Here is a 26570-nt window from a genome sequence, read left to right on the forward strand (position 1 = left end):
ACAGAACCATGAACAGTATTACGAATAGGCAGACAGAAGCAGGAAATGGTAACCTCTACACAAAGTGGGACACTATACACTTAAACATAACATAAAGGGTAAAGAAGGGTAAAAAAATAAATTTGATGACATGTAAAAAAAGGAAAAAGAGAAGAAAGACAACTTGCTACTGCTACTCAGAAATCAACTAACAGCATAAGTAGGAATAACTTGTGACAACAGAAACACAAATGGGGAGAGAGTAAAGGTCTGAATCTACAAAGGGAAATGGAGATAAGATGCATGCTGAAGAAAAGGACTACTGTGTATACGAAACTTTCTTTTACATAAACTTAATGGTAACTGTTCAAAAAAAAAAAATCCAGAACTGACATATATAAAACACCAAAAAAAAAAAAAAAAAAGGAAAAGAAAAAAGAAAAACGAAACAGAGGAAAAATCATATTAGAATACCACCACACTAAAAGAACAGACAGCAACTAAAAGTTAAAAAAAAAAACAATGGATATACCGAGACACAAGAAAACAAAAGACAAAATGGATATAGGAAATCCTCGTATATCAATAATCACCCTAAATGTAAATTGACTAAATTCACCAATAAGAACTCACAGAGAAGCAGATTGGATCAAAAAACAAAACTCCACCATGTGCTGCCTCCAAGAGATGAATCTCAGCTACAAGGTCAAATATAGACTCAAGGTGAAAGGGTAGAAATCGATACTCCAGCAAATGGCATCCAGAGAAAAGTAGTTGTAGCTATACTGATATCAGATGAAACAGACTTCAGGATAAAAAAGGTAACAAGAGACAAAGATGGACATTTCATAAGGATAAAGGGGACTATACAACAAAAAGACATAACAGCCATCAATATTTATGCCCCCAATCAGAGAGCACCAGAATATTATAATATACAAAGCAACTACTAACAGAACTACAGGAAGACATCGACCAAAACACAATTATAGGAGGGGACCCAAATAAATCATTGACAGCTACTCATAGGTCATCCAAACAGAAAATAAATAAGGAAATACCACCCCTAAATGACACGTTCGACCAAATAGACATAATCAACATTGATGGAGCACTTCATCCTAGAACACCAGACTATGCATTCTTTTCAAGTGTACAGAGGTCTGACAATTAAGTTTGGGAACTTGTCGCAACAATGTTGCTAATCTTTTTGATATCAGAGGGATTATTCATTATGAATTTGTACTAATTGGACAAACATTTAACCGAGTTTCCTATTTGAAAGTGCGGAAAAGTCTGCATGAAAAAGTTAGACAACCTGAACTTTTCGCCAACAATTCACGGCTGTGGCATCACAACAATGCACCAGCTCACACGGCACTGTCTGTGAAGGAGTTTTTAGCCAGTAAATAAATAATTGTATTGGAACACCCTCCCTACTCACCTGATCTGGCCCCCAATGACTTCTTTCTTTACACGAAGATAAAGGAAATATTGAAAGGAGGACATTTTGCTGATATTCAGGACATCGAGGGTAATATGATGAGAGTTCTGATGGCCATTCAAAAAAGAGTTCCAAAATTGCTTTGAAGGGTGGACTAAGTGCTGGCATCGGTGCAAAGCTTCCCAAAGGAAGTACTCCAAAGGTGACCATCGTGATATTCAACAATGAGGTATGTAGCACTTTTTCTAGTGTGTGTTCGTGAACTTAATTGTCAGACATTGCACACAGAACATTCACAAGGATAAACCATATATTGGGACATAAAACTAGCCTCAGCAAATTTAAGAAGATTGAAATCATACCCAGAACATTATCTGATCACAAGGCTTTGAAATTGGGTATCAATGGCAAAAAGAAAGCAGGAAAACCCACAAATATGTGGAGATTAAACAACATACTTTTAAAGAATGACTGGGTTAAACAAGAAATAAGAGGAGAGATCAAAAGATACACATAAACAAACGAGAATGAAAATACATCCTATCAAAATTATCTGGATGCAGCAAAAGCAGTAATAAGAGAGAAATTTATATTATTACAAGCCTATCTGAAGAAAGAAAAATCCCAGATAAATAATCTACATTACACATTAAAGAACTAGAAGAACAAATTAAACCCAAACTGAGCACAGGAAGAAAATGATAAAAATCAGAGCAGAACTAAATGAAATGGAGAATAAAAAGACAATAGAAAACCATTAATGCAACAAAGAGCTGGTTCTTTGAAAAGATTAATAAAATTGAGAAACCCTTGGTTAGACTCACTAAAATAAAAAGAGAAAAGACACAAATAAACAAAATCAGAAGTGAAAAAGGGGAAGTTATCACGGGCACAACAGAAATACAAAGGATCATCCAAGAATAGTATGAAGGACTATATGCCACCAAATTCAATAACCTAGAAGAAATGGACAAGTTCTTAGAAACATATACCCTTCCTAGACTGAATCATGAAGAACTGGAAAATCTAAATAGACCAATCAACAGTAAGGAAATGGAATCTGGGATCCAAAACCTTCCCAAAAGCAAAAAGTACAGGACCAGATGGCTTCAATAGTGAATTCTACCAAACCTTCAATGATGATTTAATACGTGTCCTTTTCCAACTCCTCCAAAAAACTGAAAAAGAGACAATACTTCCTAATTCATTTTATGAGGACAACATTACCCTGATACCAAAACCTGGTAAGGATAACACAAAAAATGAAAATTACAGACCAATATCTCTGATGAATACAAATGCAAAAATCCTAAACGAAATACTAGCAAATCAAATACAATGCATTAAGAAGATTATTCATCATGATCAAGTGGGGTTCATCCCAGGGACCCAAGGATGGTTCAACATACGCCAATTAATAAATGTGATACATCACATAAACCAAATAAAAGATAAAATCATATGATTATATTAATAGATGCAAGAAAAGCATTTGACAAAATACAACATCCTTTTATGATTAAAAATAAAATGGGTATAAAAGGAAAATACCTTAACATAATATAGGCCATATATCACAAACCCTCAGCTAATCTCATAATTAATGATGAAAAATTGAATTCTTTTCCTCTATGTTCAGGAACACGACAGGGCTGTCCCCTATCACCTCTGCTTTTCAACATAGTGTTGGAAGTCCTTGCCAGAGCAATCAGGCAAGAGAAAGAAATAAAAGGCATCCAAATTGGGAATGAAGAAGTTAAATTATCACTCTTTGCACATGACATGCTGCTATATATAGAAAACCCTAAAGACTCCACCAAAAAACTATTAGAAACAATCAACGAATACAGTAAAGTTGCTGGCTATAAAATCAACGTACAAAAGTCCATTGCATTCCTATAGAGTGACAATGAAATCTCAGAAAAAGAAATAAAAAAAAAAATTCCTTTTGCAATTACAACAAAAGGAATAAAATACCTAGGAATAAACTTAACCAAGGATGTGAAAGACCTATACGCTGAAAACTATAAGACATTTTTTAAAGAAACAGAAGAAGACACAAAGAAATAGAAAGACATTCCGTGCTCATGGATTGGAAGAATCAACATAGTTAAAATGGCCGTATTACCCAAAGCAATATACAGATTCAATGCAATCCCCATCAAAATCCCAATGGCATTTTTTAAAGAAATAGAACAAAAAATCATCAGACTTCTATGGAACCACAAAAGACCCCGAATAGTCAAAGCAATCTTAAGAAAAAAGAACAATGCTGGAGGTATCACACTCCCTGACTTTAGCGTGCACTACAGGGCTACAATAATCAAAACAGCATGGTATTGGCAGAAAAACAGACACATAAACCAATGGAATAGAATTGAGCACCCAGAAATAAAACCACATAAATATGGACAGATAATTTATGACAAAGAAGCAAAAAACATACAATGGAGAAAAGAGCCTCTTCAAAAAATGGTGTTGGGAGAATTGGAAAACCACGTGCAAAAGAATGAAACTAGATTGCTATCTGTCACCATGTACCAAAATTAACTCAAAATGGATCAAAGACCTAAACATAAGATCTGAAACAATAAACTGCATAGAAGAAAGCATAGGTACTAAACTTATGGACCTTGGGTAAAACAAAAACAAAAAGAAAAAAGAAAAAAAGGATTTTATGAATTTGACCTCAAAGGCAAGGGAAGTAAAAACTGAAATAAATGAGTGGGACTATATCAAACTAAAAAGCTTCTGCACTGCAAAAGAATCCATCAGCAAAACAAAGAAGCAACCAACTGAATGGGAGAAGCTATTTACAAACGATGACTCCCATGTGGGACTATTAACCAAAATATAGAAGGAGCTCATACAACTCAACAACAAAAGGACAAATAATCCAATTAAAACATTGGCAGAGGACATGTACAGAAACATCTCCCAAAACAATATACAAATGGCCAACAGATGTAACATTAAAAAAATGCTCATCTTCACTAGCTATTAGGGAAATGCAAATCAAAACCAAAATTAGATATAACCTCACAATTGTTAGAATGGCTATCATCAACAAGACAAATAGTAACAAGTGTTGGAGAGGCAGGGGAGTAAAAGTAACCCTCATATACTGTTGGTGGGAATGTAAATTGGTACAGCTGCAATGAAAAAGTATGGACGTTCCTCAAAAATATTAACAGAATTACCATATGACCCAGCAATCCCTCTCCTGGGCATCTACCCAAAAATTCTGAAAACATTTATACATAAAGACAAGTGTGCTCCAATGTTCATTGCAGCATTATTTATGGTGGCCAAGACATGGAAACAACAAACGTCCTTCGATAGATGATTGGATAAAGATGTGGTATGTATACACAATGGACTACTACTCAGCCATCAGAAAAGATGAAATACTGCCATTTGAGACAACATGGATGGACCTTGAGATCATGATGCTAAGTGAAATAAGTCAGACACAGAAAGACAAGAACCATACGATTTCACTCATATGTGGGATATAAAACTGAAAGCAACAAAGGAACAAAACAAACAAATAAAGAAACAAAACTAATACACAGAGACAACAATTTAGTGGGTAAGGAGGGAGGGTGGAGGGGGGACAGAAGAAGAGGGTAAAGGGGGTCACATATATGGTGATGGAAGGAGAACTGTCTCTGGGTGGTGAACACACAATGTGATACATAGATGATGTATTACAGAATTGTACACGAGAAACCAATGTAATTCTACTAACCACTGTCACCCCAATAAATTTTATTTTTAAAAAAAGGAGACTCAAGGATGATAAAAAGAAAAAGAAAGCCCAAAGTGAGTACAAGGAAGGAAATAATAAAGATCAGAGCGGAAATAAACAAAATAGAGACCAGAAAATGATACAAAAGATCAATGAAACCAAAAGTTGGTTTTTTGAAAAGATACACACAAAAAAAAAAAGAAGAAAAAAAAAAGATACACAAATTTGACAAACCTTTAACCAGATTCATGAAGAAAAAAGAGAAGACACAAATAAAATCAGAAAAAAAGAGGAGAAGTGACAACTGACACCACAGAAATATACTTAAAAATTAAGAAAATACTACGAGCAACTATATTCCAACAAATTAGACAATCTGGAAGAAATGGATAAATTTCTAGAAGCATACAATCTTCCAAGGCTGAAACCAGAAAAAACAGAAAATCTGAAATGACCGATTACTACCAATGAAATTGAATCAGTAAGCAACAAGCTCTCAAGAAAAAGTCCTGGACCAGATGGCTTCATAGGGGAATTTTGCCAAACATTCAAAAACGAATTAATACCTATTCTCCACAAACTATTCCAAAAAACCCATGAGGAGAAAAGGCTCCCAGGCTCATTTTACTACTCCACCATTACCCTGATCCCAAAACGAGACAAAGACATTATAAAAAAAAAAAGAAAAGTATAGGCCGATATCCCTAATGAACATAGATGCAAAAATCCTCAACAAAATATTAGCAAACCGAATTCAGCACTATATTAAAAAGATCATACACCATGATCAAGTGGGATTCAATCCTGGTACACAAGGTTGACTCAATACCACAAATCAATTAACGTGATATCTCACAAAAATGAAAAATAAAAACCACATGGTTATATCAATAGATGCAGAAAAAGCATTTGACAAAATCCAGCATCCATTTATGATAAAACCTCTCACCAAAGTGGCAACAGAGGAGACATATCTCAACATAATAAAGGCCATATATGACAAACCAACAGCTAACTCAATGGGTAAATGGTGAAAGCATTCTCCTTAAGATCAGGAACAAGACAAGGATGCCCACTCACCACTTCTATTCAACATAGCACTGGAAATTCTAGCCACAACAATCAGACAAGAAAAAGAAATAAAAGGCATCCAAAATTAGAGAGGAGGAAGTAAAATTGTCATTATTTGCAGATTACATTATACTATATAGAGACAACCCCAAATATTCCACGAAAAAATCTATTAAAACTGATAAATTAATTTAGTAAAGCAGCAGGACACAAAATTAATATTCAGAAATCCATTGCATTTTTATCTACCAATAACGAACTATCACAAAGAGAAATTAAGAAAACAATCCCATTTATAATTGCATCAAAGAACTAAAATACTTAGGAATAAATTTAACCAAGGAAGTAAAAGACCTGTACTCAGAAAATTATAAGACATTTTAGAGAGAAATTAAAAAAGATACAAATAAATGGAAACATACACCATGCTATGGATACGAAGAATACAGTTAAAATGTCTATACCACGCAAAGCAATATGTAGATTCAACACAATTCCTATCAAAATACCAGTGACATTTTTCACAGATATAGAACAACTAATCCTAAAATGTATATGGAACTATAAAAGACCCTGAATACCCACGGTAATCCTGAGAAATAAGAACAAAGCGGGAGGTATCATGCTACCTGATTTCAAATTATACTACAATGTTATGGTAATCAAAACAGAATGGTATTGGCATAAAAACAGACACATAGATTAATGGAACAGAAGAGAGAGCCCAGAAATAAATCCACGCCTACATTGTCATTTAATCTACGGCAAAGGAAGCAAGACTTTACATTGGGGTAAGACAGTCTATTTAATAAATGGTGCTAGGAAAACTGGACAGATATGTACAAAAAAAAAGAAACTGGACCACCTTCTTCTGCCATATTACAAGAATAAACTCAAGATGGATTAAAGACTTAAATGTAAGACCTGAAACCATAAAACTCCTAGAAGAAACTATAGGAAGTAAACTAGCAGACATTACCCTTAGTAATATTTTTACTGATATAGCTCCTTGAATAAGGGAAGCAAAACAATAAATAAACACATGGGACTACATCAAACTAAAAAGTTTTTCCACAGGAAAGGAAACCATTAAAAAAACAAAAAGACATCCTACTGAATGGGAGAAGATATTTGCCAATGATACATCTGATAGGGGGTTAATATCCAAAATTTATTAAAAAGACTCATACAACTCAACACCAAAAATGCAAATAACACAATTAAACAATGGGCAGAGGACATAAAGATACATTTCTCCAAAGAGGACATACAGATGGCCGATAGACATAGGAAAAGATGCTCAACATCACTGATCATCAGAGAAATGCAAATAAAAACCACAATGCGATACCACCTCACTCCTGTCAGAATGTCTATCAACAATAAATCAAAAAGCAACAAGTGCTGGCGAGGATGTGGAGAAAAAGTATCCCTCGTGCACTGTTGGTGGGATTGCAGATTGGTGCAGCTACTATGGAAAACAGTATGGAGGTTCCTCAAAAAATTAAAAATAGAACTACCTTATGACTCAACAATTCCACTCCTGGGTATTTACCAAAGAAATGCAAAACACCAATTGAAAAAATATATGCACCCCTATGTTTATTGCAGTGCTATTCACAATAGCCAAGATATTAAAATGACTGAAATGCCCATCAATAGACAACTGGATAAAGAAACTGTGGTACATTTATACAATGGATTATTTCTCAGCCATAAAAGAGAATAAAATCTTATGATTTCCAACAACATGGATGGACCTAGAGAACATTATGCTAAGTGAAATAAGTCAGACAGAGAAAGACAAATACCATATGATCTCACTTATATGCGGAATCTAAAGAAAAGAATAAATGAGCAAACAAAACAAACAGGCTCAGAGATGCAGAGAACAAACTGATGGTTTTTAGATGGGAGGGGGCTTTGGGAGTGAGGGAGAAGGTAAAGGGATTAGAAAATACAAATTCATAGTCACAAAATAGTCACAGGGGTGTGCAATACAGTATGGGGAATATAATCAATAATGTTGTATAGCTTATGTAGGGTGTCAGATGTGCACTGGACTTATCGGGGGGATCACTTCATAGATTATGTAGATGCCTGACCACTGTGCTGTACATCTGAAGATGATGTAGAATAATATGGAATGTCAACTATAATTAAATATATATATATATATATATATATATATACACACACATATATACATATACATATACATACATATATATACATACATATATATATATATATATATATATATATATATATATATATATATATATATATTTAGTCACAGGATGTGAAGTACAGCATAGGGAATATAGTCAATGGTATTTTAACAGCTATATACGATGTCAAAGGGGTAGTAAACCGGGAGGCGGGTTATCATTTTATGAGGGGTGCAAATGTCCAATCATTGTGTTGTTTTATAAACCTGAAAGTAATATAAAAAATATTTAAAAACATTTCTCTCCAAAAACGTTGAAGCAGTTTACAACTCCAAATGCAGCATATATGAGCATTTCCATCTTCTTATATTCTCCTGAAGTGTTAAGTTAATTTTGCCAGCATTATTAAAATAAGCTAGCTCATTATCACCTTAACTTGCATGTCCTGTATGATCACTAGCGAAGTTGAATATCTCTTTTACAGCCTGTTCATATCACTTTTCCATTTTTCTATTGGGTTGTTTCCTGTTTTAATTGATGTGTGGTCCTTTATCTATTCTAGACACTAATCCTTTGTTAGTTATATGAGTTATAAATTCCACTCAATCTGTGGTTTGTCATGTAACTACTACGATGATTTTTTTTGCCATAAAAAATTTGCCCTAGCAGATATCATGACTTATTTTATTTTATTTTTTTTCCTTTTTTTTTTTTAAATTAAATTTATTGAGGTGACAATTGTTACCAAGACATGGAAACAACCAAAATGTCCTTCGATAGATGAATGGATAAAGAAGTTGTGGTATCATGACTTATTTTAAAGCTATAGTAATGACGTGAAATTATTGTAGAGAGGGGCAAACAGAGCACTACAACAAAACAGAATAGACTCAAAACACACACACAAACACACACACACACACACACACACACACACACACACACGAAAATTAGTATATGATAGAGGTGGCACTACAAATCAGTGGGGTAAGGATGACTGGCCAAATAAATAGTGCTGGGACACCTGGCTAGCCGTATTTTTAAAATGTTATTACCACCCTACATGTGTGAAAATCAGTATCAGATAGATTATACACTTTAAATTAAAAATAAAATTTTAAGAGTCTTAGAAGGAAATATAGGGAATATCAATATGACAAAAATACAGAGAATGGTTTCTTAAACATGTAAGTAATACATACAAAGGGAAATAGTAATAAGTACAACCTCATCAAAATTCAAAACTTCTATAGTACTGTTCTATTTTACATGTACAATAAATACTATACTGAAATAGTCTGACACTATTAACCAAGCTATAGACAAAAGAGGAAAAACAATCACCTTTTCAAGTAGAATATTTATATGGAAATGCTTTCAAATATGTTGGAAGTCATGTATGGTTTATACTGATGATTTGACAAGCTTAAGCACCATATGGCAGTGAAATTTAAATTTAAAAATATGCTATGTTACATAATAATATGCTTTTTAGTCATTAAAATATTATAGAGGAAAACGCTGTAATGATAGGACAAAGTGTCCAGAACATGCTCTTATATGAAAAACACAAGTACAAAATAACGTATACAGTTCTCTTTTATAAAAATGTGTGTGTGTGTGTGTGTGTGTGTGTGTGTGTGTGTGTTCAGAAAGCACACTGGAATCATATAAACAAAAGAGATGTTAAATGATACAGCTGATAAAATTATGATTGAGTTTCATTTTCTTGTATTTTTGTACATTTTCTCCACTGAATAGCACTTTATAAGCCCATAAAAAGCTACTTTTCAAATTTAAATTCACATGGTTCCAACTACAATTATCATAGAGCCCCTGGATTGTGTGTCTCTCTTTACTAACTCTAAATCTTTGAGCTATGGAGTCTGAAGATCAGCTAGGTATTCTCACATATCTGATTTCATTTAATTCTCACAAGTATAGTAAGAGAGATTTACTTACACACACCCCCAATTTTACATGTTCAAGAAACATGCTGAGGTAAAGTGACTTGCCCAGGGTTACACAACAATGGTGAAGTCCTGAACCTAGGTCCTGCCAATCCACAGCCAACACAATTTCCCTATCTGTAATTATAGTAATTGAATCCCAGTGAACATAAGGACTAAAGTACAGTTGCCAGTAAGATTTGCAATGGGCGAAACAAGATGTTTTAAAAAGTAGATACATTCTTTTAAGTAAATGTATCTAGTGCGTTTAGTAACCCAGATACCAGATATGAAAATAATCCAATAGCTCATCATATGTTGTAGATATCAGAGGCCATGGCAAATGAAAAGAAAAAACACTGGATTGAAATCAGAAGAAATAATTTTTTAAGCTTAGTCACGCCAATGACTAGCTACAGAAAATCACTATAACTCTGGGTATCAGCATTCTTTCTAATCAATAAACCAAGGGAGTTGGAACATTAAACATTCACTCTTCTAGCTCTATAATTCTATGGTTCCATGACTAAAAACATGTAGCTAAGTCAAGTACAAGACTGGTTCATTTTGTTTTTATAACCTTCATTTACTGTAAAGGAAGAATCTGGAGTTCTATAATATCCCTTGATTCACATTAACAGTTTCCTGCTCAAGTTTTATAACACTTCCCTTACATTTCCTACAGGGAAGGATACAGTGGCTTGATGAATACAAAGGGATACAGAATGGTGTGAAGAAAATAAAACAAGCTTTGAAGTAAAAAATAGTTTAAACTCAAATTCCCCAAACTTAAGCTAGTAGGTTACTGTCCCTCTCTGAGCCAATCTCCTTATCCATCAAAGCGAAATAATACCACCTGTTTCACAGGATTCTCATAAGAATCAAAACAGATAACATAGGAAGTTTACCTGCTACATTTAAAAATTTACTTTAGACTCTATTCCCATTCCTTTTAACTTACCTCATAATGTGAAATCCTTTGTGATTCAAACTGTAGCACCACTCCACATACATTACAAAAGTTATCTGTAAAAAGTTCAGCCTGTTCCTGTTCATTCCAAGTTGTATCTATGAGCAAAACAAAGGGAGGAGAATGGTTAGAAGTATCATTTTCATTCTTCAACTATACATTGTTTCACATACCACCTCAAATCCTAGAGCTTGTGGGGCCACAGTAATAGCTTTTTGCTTATCAAGTATGCAATTTAGTATGGACATAGTAAGTCTGCCTCTAATGTGTGATATGGCAAGAGTTACTTACTTAGTACAAGTCTAGGCTATACCTTTCCATAGGAAAAGTTATGGGGGGTACCAGTAACTTCATGAGCTACATGGAATGATTTGAGGCACCAATAATGACAGGCAGGATTAAAATACACAGCCTTGGAATTTTGTGTTTTGTAGCAGACAATCCCAAGAGAGACATTGTTTTAAGACTGTCACCTATCTGGACCTAAGGCTCCAATGTTATCAAAAAATCCCGTGGAACTGAGACAGGTTAGTTAGCATGCCCCTAGGTAGACAGGGAGGTCCCCGGTGGAATAAACAAAGACAGCTATATCCTAAACCTCCAGGTTTTGAAATCCCTCCTTCCCTCCAGGACAAAACGTAATAAGGCCTCGAGGTTAATCATAAAATTCCTTTTGGCCGGACAAATGGAGCAGATCTGATAGATAAGAGTGGGTTATTTTGCTAATTCCTTCAGGATGGGCAAGCAGAACAAACCTCGGGACAAATTTCATTTTTCCTTCTTCAAAGAGTCCCCCTTCCCCAAACAGGCAAGGGAAGGTAAAAAAGTAAGAGCTTTTGCCTCAGTCATGGGGCACCCCCATTTGGGAACCCATCCGGCTCGGGAGCTCTGACCCTTTGATTTCAATAAATGATCCTCTTTTAAAAACTCAGACTCTCCTGGCTAAGAGTGTTTCCATTCTTCGGTCTCATGAGACACAATCCCAGCACTCACTCACTCAAAAGTCCCCTACATCATTTGGGGACCCACAGAGACATATTCCTACTTCAGAACCATAAACAAACTTTGCCCATAGTGGGCAAGCATACTCCTTCATTGTACAAACACTAACACACTCTTCTGGTCAAACAAGTTTCACATGCCCCCTCCAAAGCTATAAAGTAATGTTCATATACCAACATCTAGAAATAATGCTATAGTATTTCTCACTGTGATAAATTACACATACCAAAACTTTCTGCATTTACATTTGAGGTCCATATGTCTATCTAAAGTTCTTAACAGCTGCAATGCATTCTGCCAAAGTTTATTAGTTTATCTATTAGGGTATAAATCACAAAACATCAAAATTTTGCTTGTTATTTGGCTATTTAAATGAAAAAGCTTATACTCCATATACTTTCATGGCAAAATGTCAATGATATATTAAATGGATAAAAGTTACAGAACAATAAATATAATACATCCAATTCCCAACACTAACAAAAATTAAATATATACCACATATCAAAATATGGAAATATAAATTAAATTTAAAAGTGGTTAACTTTGAAAAGTGGGGCTACAAAAGGAACAAAGGGAGAAAACTGAATATTTTATTCTCTGTACAACTGTCCTAATTTTTGCAAAAAGCATGTAGGACTTTCTATTTAAAAATCTTTAGGGATTTATTTTAAAAGTTATGTTGGGTATCTTCAACTAGGCTTAAATTTCCATACCACTGTATGAACAACAAAATAAAAAGGCTTACTTTAAAAATTGCAGAGATCAAGAATAACTGTAATTAGGAACATGTCAGAAATGACTTGATGAAAAGTTAAAAATTTATCCCTATAACATATAATACCTCTTCTGAATTATTTTTAAAATGAAGGATTTATCTAACTTTGACTCTAAAATCAGCAAGGTAGAGTTTAACCAAAATGTATTTCAGGACTTCCCTTGTTTCAGAATTAAACACTATACGCCATCAGAGCATAGTGGTAAGTTCTTGAACTTACTATTAAAATCTTTAATAATAAGTTAATATAATGTGGTGGCAATATAACTTACTACAGAGGGAAAGTTTCTTTTAAGAAGACAAAAGGAAACTACTAGACATTCGAGAATTCCTAACATTTAACACTCATGTCTTTCCTAGATTAACCTTTAATTTCAGACTTCACCACTTCTAATAATCAAAGTTTGAAATGACACTCGAGTTGAGAACTACCAAGGATGAGTATTTTAACTCAGCCTTTCATTACAGGTTTCCCAGATCATTTCCATGAAGCCCATGAAGTTACTGGTGCCCCTATAATTTTTCCTTTAAAATGGGATTGCCTAGACTTAATTGCCTTTGAACAGTTTCCTCAAATAAGTTCTTGGTCTCTTTTTCTTTATTAAATGTCATAATATTCCAGGCTCAAAATCACAGCCATTCTTCTCTCCAGCAAATCACCATTTCAAGTCAAATCTAGCTTATAATGTTATTTCATATCCATCTCTTTTTTTTTCATTTCCCGTAACACTACCCTAGTTCAGGCCCTCAATGCCTTTGGGCATCATTTAGCTTTATTGATATTTACTGAGGTTAGTTTCAAATTACTATGGTAGACATTTTGGAAAGAGATAAGAAAAAAAATGAGCACTTATTGAAGGCCTTTTATATGTCAAGCAAAATAACTCTAACAACTACCAATTTGTACAGGATGCAAAGTACAATATAAGGAATATAGTAAATAATATTGTAATAAATATGTATAGTACCAGGTGGGTACTAGATTTATTAGGGGGAATCGCTTCATAAATTATACAAATGTCCAACCATTATGCTGTACCGCTGAAACTAATGTAAAATAATATTGCATGTCAACTATAATTGGAAAGTAAGAAATATATAAACAGAAATTTAAAAAATAACTCTTTCACTTTTAGTTCTTAAAACAAATCTGCAAGGTAAGTAGCATTTCCCACATTGTGAAGGTCAGGAAATTGGGGTTCAGTGAAATCAAAATAATTTGTCACATGTGTTATTTGGTGGAGCTGAAATTTAAAAACCTTTCCCTTGATTTTTTCCATTATACATACATAATTGTCCCACATGTTGGAAATGACAAAGCAAGTGAATAATTCCTAACCTCAAGGAATTTACAATTTAGTAAGGAAGATGTGCATAGAAAGAACTATGAAGTGTGATGAAACAATATGATGAATGTTTAAATAAAAAACATTTATTACAGTAAAAGACACATTGCTATTAATCCCCCTCAAAATACTCCCCCTCACTTCAACCTAGTTGCCCATCGTTCTTGCCACTTTCTGAAGCAGTTCTCAAAGTCCTCTTTCGTGAGTGTCTTTTGTTAATCTGTCATGGCTGCCTTGATGTCCTGCATCGATTCAAAACATTTACCTTTTCATGGTCATTTTGACTTTGGGGAAGAGCCAGAAGTCACATATACATATTGCCAGATCCAGTGAATAAGGTGAATGAGGACACCCTGTAATGTTCTTGACAGAAATTGCCATACCAGAAGCATGTGTGACACAGAGCCTTTTCTTTGTAATAAAAAAATACAGTGAATGCTCCTGCCAAGTGCCATCCAACGGAAAGGCAGAGATCTTCAATACGGGATGTGGCATGTCGAACCTTAGTAATAGTGTGTGACAAGTTTCAACTTGTTCTATGCAGTCAGGAGTGAGCTACGGTTGAAAGATGTGTTTCATTTATTTTTATTTTCTTGGGGGGGAGGATCTAATAGTAGTTATTATTAAACTTTTAAAATACTGACTTATTTACAGGCTCTTGGGTTTTTAAAATTGTTTTATTAGTTTCAGGAGTACAAAACAACGTAATAGGCATTTATACCCCTCACAAGAAGACGTGTTTTAAAGTGTGCTGTAAATCATGGATCATGAACAAATGCATTAACATGAAACAGGCAACGCTATCATGACAACGCTGTGTGTCACACATCACTTCTGGTACACGGCAATTTCCATCATGCAAAAACACTGTGGTGTGTCCTCATCCACCTCATTCACCGGATCTGGCACCATGTGGCTTCTGACTCTTCCCCAAAGTCAAAATGACCATGAAATGTAAACATTTTTAATCAATTCAGGACATTGAGGCAGTCATGACAGGGCAACTAAAGACACTCACTTAGGATGACTTCCAGAACTGCGTCAGAAAGTTGCAGGAACGATGGATAAGTGTGTTCAAAGTGAGGTGGAGTATTTTGAGGAGGATTGATGGCAATATGTCTTTTATTGTAATAATTTTTTAATTTAAATATTCACCGTATTTTTTTATCACACCTCATATGATCCCAAGATCAAAATGTCATAAGAGCTATAAGACATAAGGTACAGTGGGTTCCTGCTGAGGAGTTTGGGGATAGCTTTCTAGAGGTTTTAAACTAAGTTTTAAGAGAGATGTGTAAAATTCAGATAAAAACAGTGAAATAAAGGTATTTGGTGGGGGGGAGACAAGAGTATGAAGGACAACAACTGAAAGCTTGGAATGGGGCCAAACCATAATTGGCTTCATTAGGGCATCTGGATCTAATTCTGCATTCAACAAGGAAATATGGTAACTTAAAATGGGAATATGAGTTAGGAATCAGTTACAGGCACGAGGTCATGAGGCTTGAACCAGAAGAGGGCAGCAGACACAGAAAGAAAGGAATGAATATAAGAGGCATAGCTATCAAAACCAGAGGGTATGAAAGCCCGAGGTTAGAACTTGCTATGAATATGACAAGCCTTTAGATCCATTACATTTAACCTTACGCAATGTTGTTCCTGATGCAAGAAGCAGAGCTTTGACCTTATATGCAATAAATTCACCTACAATTACTTGTCAATGGCAAATTGTGGGTGTAACATAATAAACGTGTGGATGTTCTGACTTCAGTGTATCAAAAATTAAAATACACAAAAATCTGAAATGAAAAAAGAAAATATCAGAGTGAGGATGCACATTAAAATGTACTTAAAACATGATTAAAGAAAATAAATAAAATGTCTTTAAAAGGATTTATCCTCATTTTCTTTAAATAGCATGCTTTCCTAATCAATTTAAATATGACTCTGAGTGAACACACAATGTGATATATAGATGATGTATTACAGAATTGTGCACTTGAAACCTATGCAACTTTACTAACCATTGTCACCCCAATAAACTTTAATTTTAAAAAAAGAAACCCTCCTTTAATCTCTCATCTTGATATTCAACAGTAATAATAAATATTATAATTATTGTTTAAAAAAAATCTACATTCAAAATTTCAGGAAGAAACCTCCATGTAAAAGTCATTCTTAATCAGAGTTTCACATCAAATTCACATACACAGCTTTTCAAAATCATACGTGCTGAATTAAAGTAAAAATCTGTGTGGGTGGTCCAATCCACCCACAAGTGATTCTGATAATCAATCACGTTGGGAATCACTGCCCTACAGGACAGGCTCAGATCCTTACACATAATGACTGTCCAATATCTGTTTGATGACTGAGCTAATGTATATAAAGGTCTCGTCACCTAAAATGATACTTATCAAGCTAACTGTGCTTTAGTCTAACCTGAAGAGATTTTTTTTTTAAGAAAGGAAGGAAAAATTGAAGAAAAGAAAGAAAACTAGAATATTCCTTGGCACTACCTCAAATCCATTTAAATCTCCAGGGTTGAGGCCCAAGAATCTTTGTTTTTAAATAGGATCCCCAAGGAATCTCTTAAACAGCCAACCTAGTGATCCTAGTTCAACCTTCCACTAAGGTAGTTCTCAACCCTGGCTATACATTAAAATCACCTATGTTGTTTTTAAAACATACCAATGTCCAGGCTCTACCCCAGGCCAATTAACCAGAATCTCCGGGAGTGAGTCCCAGTCACAGTTTGTTGTTTGTTTGTTTTGCTGTTTTAAAGCTTCCCAGGTGATTCTGTTACACAGTAAAGATTGAGAATCATTGTTATCTTTTTAGTAACAAAATTTTCATGTGTTTTTGTTGTACTGAAATCTGTTTTCTTAGAACAGGGAGTCTCAATCTTTAGTGTGCATCAGAATCACCTGGAAAGCATGTTAAAAGAGATTACTGTGTCCGCCTCCAGAATTTCTGATTCAGTGGTTCTGCGATGCGGGCCCAAGAACATACATTTTTAAAAAGTTCCCTGGTGATGCTGTTGCTGCACTTCACGGGACCACACTTTGAGAACAACTGTCTTAGAGCTTTCACTGGTCCTAGTTCTATTCCTTGAAACAGGGTAAGTATAATCACTCTTCTAAAATGGCAATCCTTACATATTTTAAGAGAATTGTTGTCCTGTATTCCTTCCCTCCTTCTTTAGCCAGTTTGTGAATTGATCCCAGTTCCTGTCATGCAGCATGATTTCAAGTCCTCTCACTAGTTTGCCTAAATCCATGCCATTCATAAAGTGTAACATAAACACAATAACCCTAATGGGGGTCATTATAACAACAAACAAGTAAAATGAGATCACCACTTTATTTTTTAAATTGTGGGAAAAACACCACCTTAACCATTTTTAAGTGTACAGTTCAGTAGTGTTAAGCATATTTACCTCATTTTGAATATTCCTCTTCTATTAATATAGCCTAAGACAGCTTCACCATTTTTTGGTGGTCGCATCATACTGTTGACTCATGCTATGCTAACTTTTGACTAAAATATAAGCTTCTTTTTACCTGGAGCTACTTAAACTCTGTCCCTCCAGGACATAGTTATATAGAAACTTTTGTGAACCCCCAAACAGGCCCAATATAAATTTATATTTGTCCCATTTACCTAGTTAAGAGTCTACCAATTCCAGCCTCTCAAGATCTTTTAAATCCTTAATCTGCCGACAGGAGGCTTTGTGGAAGGTGGCTTTTTACTGAGAACAATTACATATATGATGGGGTATTGGTTTTCACAGGCCACTCATACAATCAAATTCTCCTCAGGCTGCCTTAAAATTTGACATGATTATGATGATTTCTACTTTCTAAAGGCAATGCCTGAGGTTTGGGGAGGTCAAGCAATTTGCCCAAAGTCACACATTAGTAAGTATCAGAGCCAGGATTCAAATCTGTCTGCCCAAGATTTCCCTGAGAGCTGGTTTTTCAAAAAGGCCAAAGTCTTGAATGAGAAACTTCCTCTCTAGATTTGGCATATGTAAGAAACATACGTCTGATTCACAAAAGACGCTAAACACATGTTCCTTTAGACTCCCACTCTACCCTATTTGAGACATATGTTTAGACTCCCAGAAATAAATGAGAGAGAAAACTGGTGATAGTACAGATGTTTTCCAGCCTGTCTAGGGTCGGGGGAGGCCTAGAGGGCAGACCAACCTCAAAGGAGGAGATATTAAATTAGGTGTCAGGTAAGCAAATGACACTGGCTGTGAGGAAGGTGGCTGAGACAGGAACTAATGTTTAGTGTCGCTACATGCCAAGCACTAAAATAAAGTAAGTGTTCTTGCAAAGAACTGGGGCTTAGGAGCTCTTTCTCGTAGGAATGGGGACCAAGGTATATGTGAAGAAACTCTGGGATTCCTCTCATTCCTTCTTTTCTTTATACTTTCTCCATGTCTTTTCTCTTCCTTAACTAGTGAGAATATGAAACAAATGTACGTATTTTTAATTCGTGGTTGTTAGATATGGGCTTATACTGATTCTTAATTCCAAAACCACTAAGAGTTGTAAAAAACACTGCAATGAGAGAGACTGCATTACAGTCTTTATTCTGCTATTAACTAGCTGTATGACTAAGAACATATCAAAACCTTTCATATTTCCATTTCTAAAGTTTCTTTCGTTCTTGACTATATATGGGTTGATCGCCACCAATGGGAAACATTGTATTTTAGATAGGAATGTATACAGAAGCAAAATTTTGGTGGGGTACGTACAGAAGGACCCAAATATCTTAGTTGCTTCCAAATAATAAGTCTATCAGGAAACACAAAAGATTATTTGAAGTTTTAAGCAGGTATACAGTTCATCAGACCTCAAGAGACTAAAATTCAAAAGGTCCCAATATTTCTTCCCTACTCCTGCATTATCTGCATTTCAGTGTCTATGTACTAACCCTAAAGCTAGTTCTCTCAGAAGTATTTCTTTGAAAAACCACACACAGCATTTCTACTACCAAGTACAATGTTTTAGTCATTATAGCTAGTGTCAAAAAGAAAACAAAATAGTATTATTTTGGTTATAATTTAGGTGTAAGTGGCTCAGTTTTCTTCCCTGACCAAGAAAACCAAATTCATGGCAGATGGTCTTGCATCTTTTAATCTAATTTAGTTAGAAGTTAGGAGAGCTAGGGTTAAAACATCTAAATAGATTACACATTAGAATATCCAATGACAAAATACTCAATTCTGTGAAGTGTGTCTTCATCTCTCAGCTGCAGCAAATAAACTTCTTTGAACATGAGAAGATAAACACCTCCTGGTTAATCTTAGGCATATTTTACTATTCCCAGCATAGCACTTCTCAACTGTTCTTCATTCCCTGACCCATTTGAATTTTGTATACTATCATGAACTTGGAAAAAAAAGATACATGGGAAACAAGATTTTATACTCAGAATCAAAACTCAGCTTAATGCAGCTTGGCACTACAATCTCAATGATGCAATGCTATGGACTGGGATACACTGCCTTTGAAACATACAGGAGTTTCTGATGCTGATACCATTCCTTTGTGTTTTAACTTAAAACAAAAGCAGTGGGGATTAAGGAAGTATTATCAAAAACTAGGTTCAAAATGGGAAGAGAACCTAAGTCTGAAATGGAATGAGGGCTTAAACTGTTAAGATATGCAAAAGATAAAACCAATATTTCATGCATGGTCCTGTTTACACTCAAGAGTATGAGGGTAAAATTTCTTTGCAGTGCTGTGCTCTATGGCCACAATAAACTGTACTTTCTCAGGTTTTCAAATGTTAACAAATTAAGTATAACTTTTAAATATCAGTTATTTTCCAGAAATTAGACACACCAAAAGTTCTTTAGAGCAGAGAAATATGGTCATATAACAAAACTGTGACCTACAGGTACAGAGTTTCAGTTTGGGACGATGAAAAAGTTCTGCAGATGGACAGCGGTGAAAGCTGCATAACGTGAATATACTTAATCCTGAATTCAATGTACTGAATTTCACACTTAAAACTGCTTAAAATGGCCTTTTTTACATTATGTATATTTTACAAAAAAGTAAACTAAAATATTGGGGGGAAAAAGACAAAAGCACCTTCTTCTCCCTGAACCAAGGCATGAAGGGCAGTTGCTCCACATCAATACTTCACGTTTGGGAAACTACATGAACAAATAATAAACCTTTGTTTTGCTACTATGAGTCAACGATCCTCTCTTGAATATCATTTATGAGGGTTATTTCAAATGAACAAGTGGTTTGTAACAAATTATAAATGATATCTGATAAGAGAGTTCATGTATTCGATGCTCCTACATTTGATTCTATTTATAATACCTGTGGCTTTAGCCTTTGGTAAGAAAATGAATCAACCAATTTTCTATTAATGAAAGTGTTTAATCTCTTTATTTCCTCCCTACAAGGAATGTTTACATGACTTGAAAATATAAAACTTTCATAATTTGAAATGGTGGAAAAATTATGACCTATAGCACTGGGTAGTAGGAAAAAAATAAGCTTTTTAGTTGGTCAAACAGATTCAAATCCCATCTCTACCCATAACTATATAACCTGGAGCAAATTATTTAACTACTTTGAGCCAGTTTTTTTCATCTACGGAGTACAGAAATATAATGTCTGTCCAGAATGTGAATATTAAATTTTTAAAAAATGATTAACGCATGTAGGCACTTGGTAAAGTATGCTTGTTTACTAATCCAGAAGCTTTGAACTTTCTACTTAATATTATATATAATCATCTTATTTCAGATCAGAGTAATTTTAGCGATTATCTAGTCCAGGGTTTCTCAATCTCAGTATTATTGTTACTTTGGGCCAGATAATTCCCAGTTGTGAGGGGCTGGTCTATGCATTGTAGGCTATTTAGCAGCATCCCCAGCCTCTACTAACTAGAAGTTGGTAGCATTCCCCAGGTGTGACAACCAAAAATATCTCCAGACGTTGCCACATGTCCCTGGTGGGGCAAAATTGCCTCCAGTTTATAAATGATTAAGCCTAATGTCCTCATTTCAAAATGAGGAAGCTAAGGCCCAGAGAGGTTATAGGAAGTAAAGCACTGGGGAAGCTAAAATTTAAAAGATATGATTCTAGATTCAGGTGGCTTTGGACCATGAAGAAAATTCCAGTAGTCTGGGGTAGACATTAGTAACAGCAGAAGAGGTTCTTAAGTCAGTGAAATACAAATGTGAGTGCTAATTATTCAGATTGTATGGACTTGGGTATTACTAAAATCCCGTTGATATAAAAATATCCAATACCTTTAGAGATAACCTTCCTGAAACATTTTTGAAGAAAACGGATTTTTTAAAACAGCTGATTTGACCTTTGCAATCTTTTAATACCATCATAATCTTAGGAACGAATGAGCAGAGCTCGACACTAAGTTACAGGCAACTGTGAAACAGACAGTGCTATCCTTGCCAACGTGTTTTAACTCTTTTTTCCCTAAAGGTCACACCCCCCCATTGAAGGAGTTTTCAGAGATATTCACTGTGCCAGAAATAGAGATCTGTACTTGACAGCATTATGAACACTCATAGCTATAATGCTATCTAGTATCTTACTTTCTCAGGTTATAAGATTAGGACCTGACCTTTGAGTTTAGCAAATTTTGGTTATTTTACACAGATTACCACAACCAATAAATAATAATAATAATAATAATAATAATAAAGGCTTTCCCATGGCACATTTACAATTTCAAAATACAATGGAACTAACAAAACAATTGGGAGTACTAGTTATATGTTTAATGTTTACTAAGTCCTTGACCTTATAATCGTAAGTATTCTGTGGCTAGCTAACTCAGAAGACATGCTTGTGAAAAACTGAATTCAAATCCTGTTTAAATCCATTAATTTACTTGATCCCAAGAAACTACTTTGCATCAGAAAGCCGCCATGCCGTTCATTCCAACCGGTTGGTAAATGTGAATGGATCTGCAAGACTGGTTTCAGGTGGAGAAGAATCAAAGTTCATATGCTAACAGATATGTGATGAATACAGTAGGGGGCATGCTTAGTCAATATTTTCACATATTGACACCTAGTAAAGACAAAAGGTCAGAAACTAAGAAATGGTCATTAACCTATTTCCAAAGATCCCCACCCTGCCAAATGCAGAGAATTAAAAATCAATTCTAACAGTTTGCTAATTATTCTTCCTAGATAGCAACAGATTTATAATAGAATGTGTTTTAGTGTGCTTATAGTATATAAGCCACCATGGGCAGAGTATAGATTTATAATAAAAAAACAGAACAGTCCTGATTGTTTAGGAGTCTAACTAGTTATATTTAAAAGTATATTTTCCCCAATTATTTATTTATTTATTTTATAATTTTACTATCAATCACTACTTTGAGCTCCTTAATATAGCTGTGTCTAATTCGTCTCTATATTCTCAACACTGAGCACACTGAGCACACTGAGCAACACACACACACACACACACAACACACATACAGGTGCTCAATAAGCTTTTTCCTGAATAAATAAAGGAAAGGTTATTAGCTAGGTTTTCTTACAGTGGACTCGCAACTTGACTGAATATGGAGACAAAGGAAAGCCTTGTTCGATAATTGCTATGCAAAGTGATTAACTAAATAAAAAGCCAGAATGTCTTCCAATCTAAAACAGAACCCATTTAATAATTTATTTTTCTTAAAAGGAAGAGGTTAATAAACAAGAGGGTTTTTGTTTATTTCTGCTTTGATTTTTACTATGATTTATATCAGGGACATCGATACTGGGTGAAAATTCATTTTTGAGCCATTTAAACATTTGTTTAAAACTTCACTGAATGAAATATCAAATGTCCTGCAAAATCTCATGACTCCTCTTACCATGAATTCTGAGTAGGTATGTGTCTTTTCATATGTCTGTTCACGTGGCATTTCTTTCGCTTGTTGTTTTGTTTTTAGGCTGATTGCCCAATTTCCCATCTGTAACCTTTGAAAGCTTCTAATCTTCCCTGCTTTGCAATTTATAATCTCCACTGACATTTGCTCATTACCAACCCAAAACAGATGAGATCCTCAGGAATGTTAGCTATCCTTGAAAACGGATCAGCAAATGCTTTAGCAAGCCACTTTTAATGGTCCTATCTGGAGTGCAATTGTAATCATTAGAATCTTGATAATTCTTTTGCCACTTTTTAGAGTAATCTCCTAACTCGGATTTAAAAAAAAAAAAAAAAAAGATATTGGCACACCACCAAGCAACGTTTTTCTCTCTTCTTCTTTATCCATTATCATGACTGGCAACAATTTATGGCCTTTATAAATACCTAAACAAAAATATTTTGAGACTTAATAGTGTTTTGGGCAGTGTATCAATGCAGAACTGCAAAATCATGGTTCATACTTTCAAATCTGAATGAATCAACCTCAGAGTCTGGCTAGTCCAAAACCTCTATTTCAGAAATGTCAAAACCCAAATCCAGGAAGCTTGGGATCTGTTCAGGGTCACATAATTTAGCAGATAAACTAACAATAGAACCTAGGTTCATTGTACCAAACTCGTACACTGGGGCTCCCCTCATTTTACCAACTAGCAACAGTACAGACAGCGTATTGCTGCTACTTTGTGAATTTTTCTCTTCAAGCTGTTAATACTTACATATATTCAAAAGATACTGTAACCAAGCCAGGGACAGAGCCAGGCAAAAAGCCATTTTCTCCATGAAATACTAGTCTTAAACCTTACCGTGAAAAGGCCATGAGAGATGAATTGAATTGTGATCTTGACCCCCTACCTATAACATTGTTCTGTCCTTCTTGCTGGTTATATAAAGTTTGGTATAAAAAACGAAAAATCCAGATTTCATATTTTCATCCCAGAACAATTTACAAATCCAGGATGACTGAAAACATTATCTTTCAAAGGTTGCCTTCAGTACGAGTTAATGAATAAAAACATCATATTACAGTGTATTTCTAATTTCCGTATTTAGTGACATTCATGTAATGTGCCTATGACACATATTGTAAGGGACTTTTTTTTTACTGCTTTGCCTTTCCTCCAAAGTGAAAGGTGTGAAAGGATATGGATAGCACACAAGGATGTATTAGTCAAGATCACTTCTTTAGGTATATAAATGTTGAATAACTGTGGTGTGCAGCTGCAACTAATATAATATTGTATGTTAGCTATATTTTAATTTAAAATTTAAAAGAAAATCATTTTTATGGGGTAATTTTAATGGGCTGTCCTAAGAAAAAGGAACTTGAAGTATTCTACTCTATTTTGGCGTCCACCATCTTTCACTTTGGAGGCAGGTTAGCGACATAAGGTAACAGTGAATACTGGAATATGAAATTTACGATGGCAAAAGACTGAGATCTTCTCCAGTGAAATCGGTTTCAACCACCTAAGAAGCACTTCTAAACGCTGCTTTAAAACACATTTCAATGGCAAATTTTACAGTTTGTTATTAGTAGGCTATTTACAAGTATATAATACTTTGTGTGAACTAACACACTCATACTGAAAGTCAAGAAATGTTAGGCGTAATATGTGTTGGAAGGTAAAACAGCACTTAATAAAACCAAAACCACCTTAAAGATGGGCCCATAAACCTTGCTGTACAAGGTCACACCCTCAAATAACCAAAGAAAATTCTCCAGTGATTCCTGAAATCTGTGCTTCTGCCACACTCTCTTCCTCTGCGTTCCTCAGTACAACTCCCTCCTCCACCAGACCCTAGGATCCTAAAATCCAATAAATCCTATTTGAAAGCTCAAGTATACGCTCTAGCCTCCCCAAATGCCTAACCTCTTCTCCTTAAATAATGCTACTGCCAGTTCCTACACTGCAGGATGCTGAATTTCACCAAAAGGGGTTTTCCTCCCTCTGATTTCTTTGCCCTTTCCTCTTTGGATCTCTGCCCCCTTTTTCCTTCAGTCTTCTTCCGTTTCCCTCATCCTCTGGTCCCACGGCACTGGCACCTTGCCTCCTCTTTTATGAAATCAAACCTCAGCTTCCTAGCGCATACTAACGCGCCCTGGCTGGGAGAGAAATTATGTGGGGTATTTTTTCCCCTTCAAACTCCTGCCTTGTGAATACCTGCAGTTCCTTTTCCTGGGGTGGGGCATCCTTTTCGGGGAAGAAGTAGGAAAGCCCCTCTCAGCTTCAGTCCGTCTTGCACACTGGGGGATACTACGGTGGGGCGGGGCGGGGCGAGCTTGGCCTTAACTGCGCCACAGCAGGTGGGGGGTGGGGCGCTGGCGAACCGCGCCCAGTGCAATCTCGGGCTGACTGGAGAGGCAGCGAAGGAGATGGGGACGCCCCCACACCCCGGGACGGGAACTCACCTTCTCTGAGGCAAGGGCGGGTGTCTACTTTAAAACTACTGCCCCCCCTCCCCGCCGCCGCCATAGTGGAGCCGCCAGAGCCGCCGCCGCCGTCGCTACAGCCACCGGCAGGCGAGCGGGCAGAGGTGGAGGTGGCGGAGGAGGCAAGCACAATCACTGCCGCCGCCGCCGCCGCCGCCGCGCAGGCGGTGGAGGAGGAGGAAGAGGCGGCAGAAACGGTAGCTTCCTGAGGGGAAGACTCGGCAGCCAGCAGTGTGACTGTACTCCGCGCCGCCGCCATCGCAGCGAGGCGCGGACAATTGCATTAGCGCCTCGCTCTCGTTAAGATCCTTTAACCCCGCCTTCCTCTTAGCCCCGCCCCCTTCGCCCCTCTTTTCCTCGCTTCAGCTCCAGCCTCGGTCTGGCTCCTTCTGTAAGCCAATGAGAACGCTTTAGACCCGCGGGCCGCCTCCCCCCTCCTCCCCACTGCTTGGCGTCAGGCGCCTCCCTGGGAGGGGAAGCGAAGATGGCCAAGGGCAAAGGGCAAAAAGCGCGGGATGTAAAAGCACGTGGACCTCACACACTGAGGCTCTCCCCTTGGAGGAGCTCATCTAAAACTAGTTGAAGGGGGAAAGAATGACTGGAAACCAATTGATTCCACCTCCAAAGTATCTGTAAAAGACACCTCCTGTCTTTCTTATAGCCTTCAGTACAGAATACAGGAATAAGTGGCATTCTTAGTCATGACATATTTTCACCGAATGAAAATATGTGATAG

The 26570-nt window shown here is 35.9% G+C and overlaps 1 protein-coding gene across 4 annotated transcripts in view; it reads right to left on the reverse strand.

Annotated features, from left to right (window-relative positions):
• Window positions 1-26135, reverse strand: part of ZMAT1 (zinc finger matrin-type 1) — a 49189-nt gene extending 23054 nt beyond the window's left edge. For all 4 annotated transcript variants that reach the window (XM_074323780.1, XM_019719328.2, XM_019719329.2 and 1 more), the window contains exons 1-2: window positions 25814-26135; window positions 11327-11433 (exon numbers count right to left, since the gene is read on the reverse strand). In XM_074323780.1, the coding sequence (XP_074179881.1) occupies window positions 11327-11433; window positions 25814-26093 (387 nt within the window). In that variant the 5' untranslated portion in view covers window positions 26094-26135. The remainder of the gene's footprint in view (window positions 1-11326; window positions 11434-25813) is intronic.
• Window positions 26136-26570: the final 435 nt, after the last annotated feature.

This window comes from Rhinolophus sinicus, chromosome X, assembly GCF_036562045.2.
Source record: "Rhinolophus sinicus isolate RSC01 chromosome X, ASM3656204v1, whole genome shotgun sequence".
Taxonomy (NCBI): Eukaryota; Metazoa; Chordata; class Mammalia; order Chiroptera; family Rhinolophidae; genus Rhinolophus; species Rhinolophus sinicus.